The sequence below is a fragment of the Nicotiana tomentosiformis genome, chromosome 9 (assembly GCF_000390325.3).
Source record: "Nicotiana tomentosiformis chromosome 9, ASM39032v3, whole genome shotgun sequence".
Lineage (NCBI taxonomy): Eukaryota > Viridiplantae > Streptophyta > Magnoliopsida > Solanales > Solanaceae > Nicotiana > Nicotiana tomentosiformis.
Window position 1 is genome coordinate 19,428,197 of NC_090820.1, and position 6,229 is coordinate 19,434,425.

At 37.5% G+C, this 6,229-nt stretch overlaps 1 protein-coding gene across 1 annotated transcript; it reads right to left on the reverse strand.

Annotated features, from left to right (window-relative positions):
• Nucleotides 1-946: 946 nt before the first annotated feature.
• LOC104094595 (putative disease resistance protein RGA3) lies at nucleotides 947-4,677 on the reverse strand. The gene is made up of 2 exons (XM_009600561.4): nucleotides 1,304-4,677; nucleotides 947-1,201 (listed from the first exon to the last, which is right to left on the reverse strand). The coding sequence occupies exon 1, from the start codon at nucleotides 4,600-4,602 to the stop codon at nucleotides 1,327-1,329; it is 3,276 nt and encodes a 1,091-aa protein (XP_009598856.1). The 5' UTR covers nucleotides 4,603-4,677; the 3' UTR covers nucleotides 947-1,201; nucleotides 1,304-1,326.
• Nucleotides 4,678-6,229: the final 1,552 nt, after the last annotated feature.

Below are 6,229 nucleotides of genomic sequence, written 5' to 3' on the forward strand. Positions count from 1 at the left end.
CACATGTAGTTAGGCACCGAGTGCCTGTTACGCCCAAGCCATGGTTCGGGGCGTGACATTAGATTTATTGTTGTTTTGACAAATTGATGATTGAGGTTTGTTCTTGATGATATTTGGAGGTTATGTTTCAAATTTGAGCTCATTTTGAGTAGATTTAGGTGTTAAATTGTATATTGGATTGTTAAAATTCGATTAATAAATTTTTATTTCTGGGCAATTTGCACTTAAGACCTATTTGGCCGTAAGTGCATGAAAACATTGGTTGTATTTCAGACCTACTTGGCCTTAAGTGCATGAAACCATTGGTTGCACTTCAGACCTATTTGGTCTTAAGTGCATTTGAAGTGCAATATTTTTTACTTCTCACCTCTCTAACCTTAAGTGCATAAAAATATTTGAGAAAAATGACACTGTATAGCCGCTGTAAAAATAATAGCCGAAAAATATATAAAATTTATATATATATATATATATATAAATAGTTATATATATATATATATATATTATATTATTTTGGCTACGAGATGTAAATAGTTTCTGGCGCGGGCTAAAGTGATAATACCCCAAATATTTATTTCACTTCAACCTATTTTGCCTTAAGTGCATCTTAAGTGCAATTTTTATACTTTAGACTTAATTGGCTGCATTGCACATCTCACTGATTATTTTTTAACTTCAGACCCGATAAGTGTGAAGTTGATCGTAAAATGGACATGCTTGCAAATTATTTTGTAAAGTGGGTATAACTTCAATTGTGACCCCAAAACCGGGTATAAATGTAAAAGACCTTTCCTGTGAGATCAGTAAAAAATAATTTAAGAAATTAGTAATATAAAATACAAAAATAAAAATTCAGAGGGTCATTTTCTTCTTTTCAATTTGTACTTGGCCATAGGAGATTATTTACCCTGTAATTGCCAATGAGATTTTTAAATTACAGAAATGATGATCTGGAACACAATTCTTCTAATATGCACTTTTTATTTTTAACACGTTTACTTTTTTCAATACAAAAAAGAAAAAGAAAACAAAGAGAAAAAAGCCTGTATTCTCCTCATCTAAGGCCTTAATAAACTGATATTATCCTAAGATCTAATACCTATAATTTATTGAGAAAATGGTGTTCAGCACCTTGACCTTCACCCGCCTTTTTGCGCAAACTCATGCTTACTCATCCTTCTATCCAAACATTGCTTCAATTCTTAAACAACACAATACAATACAGTGTTACATACAATACAAAAAAACACATTATGAGACGATGAGAAACATCAACCCAAACATGCAGTAAAAAGATAATTACCTCAACTTGCAGCCGGTTATATATCAAATCCCTTCTCTTATGTCAACTCTTGGGATGTGAGCAATCTTAGGCCAGTCCTCTCCTCCTTCCTTCTCGCATCTTTGCTTCAGACTTGAAGAACATCTTGTAACAATTAGCACTTGCAATGCTGCGAGAGATCGCATGCCTTCTGGAAAGGATGTCAACATACGTGAACCATAAATTTCCAACCAATTAAGGACAATGAGGTCGCCTATCCATTCTGGAATTGTTGTGAAGTTAGGACATTCCCAAATCTCTATTGATTTCAAAGTACCCGAGAAATGTTGGAGCCAAACTGGTAGCGACATTAGCTTGCCAAGGTAGAAAGCTTTGAAAGTTGATAAATTCCCCGGGACTTCAAATTGCATTGCTTCTTCGTCAGATAAATCAAGCAGAGGGCAATTCTCTATACATAAAGACTCAAGGGAAGTGAGATGAGTTAGACATCTGCATAGAGAGACCAAATTTCTGCAGTTATATATAGACAAGTATTGGAGTGAGGTGAGACTCTTGAAGACATCCTCTGGCATAGTTGCTAGGTCCTCAATAGAAACTAGAGTCAATCTATTCAAATTGCAAAGAGGAGAAGGATGATGAGGTGGGCAAAGAATTTGCTTCAATATCTTCTCACTTATTATCCCCAAATAAAGTCGCTTTAGGGAAGGGAAGTATCGTTCATCTGTAGGAGTATTTGATCGTAGCATGAATTTATCATCATTACCTTCAAGTCCATCTATGCTCTCCACGACGTCAAGATTTAATAGTACAAGATTTTGGAGAGACGGCAGTTGCCATAATGGTGGGAGCTTTTGGCATTTATGACAATCTCTGATTTGTAGAAAAACAAGCTTGGGTAGCAAAAAGCCAAGATTTTCAGCCATCATCCAACTTGGGAACCTTGATCCACTATAATTTTCTATTCGCAACCTTTCAATGTTTTGGTGCGGCTGCAGGGCCTCCAACATTATCAGATCAGCCCCAGTATCATCCTCTTGATTTCCACGTTCAAATTCTACCCAGATATATCGAAGATGTTTCATTCTTTTCACTACATCGGTAGGTATTCTTTCTCCAATTGCACGGGCTCGTCCCATGAACTTAATTCTTAATCTATTTCTGAGATCAAGGCCTTTTAATTCATTCAACTTGTCACTTGCCAAACCAGATATGCAACTTTCTTTGCCTACAATAAAACTTGTCAATGTCCGTAGAGATGTCAATTGGCCAATTCCAGGTGGCATATCTTCCAATGACTTGCAACCATCAAAATCCAAATGAATGAGGCTTGCCAACTGCCAAAGTCCTGGTGGAATATGGGTTAATGATGCGCACCACAGACATACCAAACGTCGAAGGCTCACCAATCTCCAAATATCTCTTGGCAATTTTTTGAGTTTAATGCAATCAGCCAACTTTAAAACTTGTAGATTATGCAACTTCGTGATGGAATTTGGTAAAGTAACAATGCTTCTAGAGGAAATCGCAAGATATCTTAGATGCTTCAGTCCACCTAATGATTGAGGCAGAAATTTTATCTCCAGGCGACGTAGATGCAGTATGCGTAAACATTCAAAACTTGAAACCATTCTCTCTAACGTTGAATTGCTTATGACAACATTTTTAGACCCATTTAGGTAAATAAATGTACGCAACTTCATATGCTTCCTATAGAAGGGACTCGGAAATTCCAATGAACCACCTACTTGGAATAAACAAGACGCATGGAGAGTTTGTTCTGGGATTACAATCTCTGTATCTTCAGTTTTAGTGATACTGAAGAACTCCCTATCTGCAACTTCTTTTGCGAGATCATGAATAAGATCGTGCATTTTGTAAAAATGCGGAAACGATTTATATTCTTTAGTTTCTTGAAAGAATGACCTTCTTAACAAATCCACGAAATATGAATTTGCAACGTCCTCCAAATTGTCTCTGTTGCTAATAGTTGATTGAATAAAGCCTTGAGCAATCCACATATCAATCAAATCAACTCTATCAATTCGGAAATCCTTTGGAAAGAGGGAACAATATGCGAAGCATATCTTTAGATGGTGAGGAAGGTGATTATAGCTCAATCTTAAAATGGCCATGACACTGTCGCCTCCTCGTGTGATACTTGACAAATCTTGATTCTTGAAATATATCCATTCATCCTCCGTTCTTTTTAGGCGTAGTAGGCTTCCTACTGACCTTATTGCAAGAGGAACTCCTCCACACTTCTTCACAATTTCCTTTCCTATTTCCACCAAACTCGAATGTTCACTCTCTTTGTTACACTCAAATGCCATTTTTTCAAACAATGCCCATGCATCTTCTTCTAAAAGGTCCCCCAATTTATGTTGGTGAATACTTCCTGAAACTTCCGCAACTACATCTGAACGAGTAGTTACTAAAATCTTACTTCCTTTGGCTCCACCGATCACCATATTTTTCAATCTCGACCATTTCAAGGCATCTTCATTCCACATATCATCGAGCACCAGTAGATATTTCTTCCCATCAAGCATTTCTCGAAGTTGCTTTTGCACTGCATCTAGTTGAAGGCAATTATTCTTCTCCCCTCCTGCAGATTCGACGATTTTTTCTGCAATCACTTTCACTTCAAAAACGTCTGAAACACAAACCCACAATCTTTTATCAAATTTTTCCTGAACCATTTCACTATTATACACCGATTGCGCGAGAGTGGTCTTTCCTAGTCCACCAAGGCCAACTATTGATATAACCGCAACATTCTCATTTACCTCAGCATCCATAAGAAAATCTAGAATTTTCGTTCTATCATCATTCCTTCCAATGACTTCTCCATCAGGTACAAATGAATAAGTCTCTCTATCCAAATTAGACTCAAGAAGCAAAGGTTGCCTCCTTTCAACAAGGTTTAAGGAGGCCTTATCTTTTGCAATTACATCTAGATTTTCTCGAATGGCCTTGAGACGCTTACTTATCTTAACATTATAAAGCACAGGATTTGACTTTGAGAAGAAGATGCTTACCTTATTCACCAATTTTCGATGCGTAACTTCAGTAGCAAAGTCATCCAAGAGATCATCAGCCTCAAAGAAAACTTTTTTAAGTTTCCTTATCCAATCCCTCACCTCGTGGCTACTCTGTTGCTGCTCCTCCGCGTCAATTAGTACAGCTTGGATTGAAGAAACTGTACCAGAAAGCTTACTAAGCTCATCGCTTAGTCCCCAAATTGATCCTATTTCTTGAACTGCAAGAGAACCCAAGTTTTTCAAGATTTCAGCAGCAAGCTCGTAAAGAATTTCAGCCATGATGAGAAAGTAATATGATTTGAAGATCAACAACACTTTTTTGCAAAATAGTTTAAGTCTTTTGTATTAGAAGTTGCCTTTACCTAACACAATTTATTAGAGGGTTGATGAAGACCTTGACTTGGACACCAACAATCATTGAACTCTTAACAATAATTAAATCTTCTTTTATTATTAGTGTACTTAAACTGAGAAATAAAAATAACAGCCAAAAAAAATGGTGAAATAAAGCACTATCCACTTTACTTCAAGGGCTAACTGTAACGATCCGATTTGTCGTTTTAAGAATTAATACCCCGTTCGGTAACTTAAAATCTCGAGAAGTTTCGTAATGTGTATTATGACCCGCGGGTGTGGTCGAGTTTGATTTTCGGAAGATTCGGAATTAAATTGAAAGAACAATTCCTATTTAGAAGCTTAAATGGAAAGAGCTGACCGGAGAGTTGACTTTTGAGCAAACGACCCCGAAATGGAACTTTGATGATGTCAATAGTTTCGTATGGTGATTTTGGATTTAGGCGTGTGTCTGGATTTGGATTTGAAAGTCCGTAGGGCAATTCGACACATTTTGGCGAAAGTTGAAAATAGAAGATTTTGGAAAGTTCGACTGAAGGTGAAATTTTTTATAACGAGGTCAGATTTCGATTCCATAAATTGGAATAGCTCCATTCCTCATTTATGTCCTGTGTGCAAAATTTGAAGTCATTCCGGATTGATTTGATACGTTTCAACGCAAAATATAGAAGTTGGAAGATTTGAAAACTCATAATTCGATTCGATGCGCGATTCATAATTCCGGCGTTGTTTAACGTGGTTTGAAGCCTCGACTAAGTTCGTATTGTATTTTGGGACATGTTGATATATTTGGTTAAGGTCTCGAGGGTCTCGGGTGGATTTCGGATGGTTAACGGATCGATTTTTGGACAATTGAAACTGCTGGAATTTTGATTGCTCGTGTTCTCGCTTCTACGGATGCTTCATCGCAGAAGCAAGTGAAGGGAAGCTCGGCAGAAGCTGATGAAGAAAGCCGCAGAAGCGTCAACATTTGCGCAGAAGCGCAAGCGCAGAAGCGCAAGCGCAGAAGCGCGTAATTGGCCGCACCTGCGCTTCTCGCAGAAGCGGCATTTTGCCCCCAGGTGTGATGCTTCGACTGGCAGTGGCCTTCGCAGAAGCGAGTTTTGGCTCGCAAAAGCGGCTCCGTAGATGCGGCGACTCGTCTGTAGGTGCGAAACTGGGCAGAATAATAAGGACCAAAAATGGTCATTTCGTCATTTTCGTTTTTGATTTTTGAAGCTCGGATTTAGACGATTCTGGAGGGATTTTTCACAAGCTTGGTTGGGGTAAGTGTTCCATATCCTAAAGTGATTATATTTCATAAATCTATGATTATTTTAATCATTTATTTCGGATTTAAATGGAAGAAATCAAGATTTTTGCAAAATCTTCCAAAAAAATAAAAATTCAAGATTTAGAGGACGATTTGTTATCAGAATTTGATAAAATTGGTATGATTGAACTCATATCGGAATGGGTGTTCGAATTTCATGAAAATTATGTCGGATTCCGAGAGGCGGGCCCCGCGTTGACTTTGGTTGACTTTTTAGAATAAAAGTTTAAGTCGACATTT

Coding starts and splice junctions, on each gene's coding strand:
- LOC104094595 (XM_009600561.4), bottom strand. CDS start 4,602: ATGGCTGAAATTCTTTACGAGCTTGCTGCTGAAATCTTGAAAAACTTG.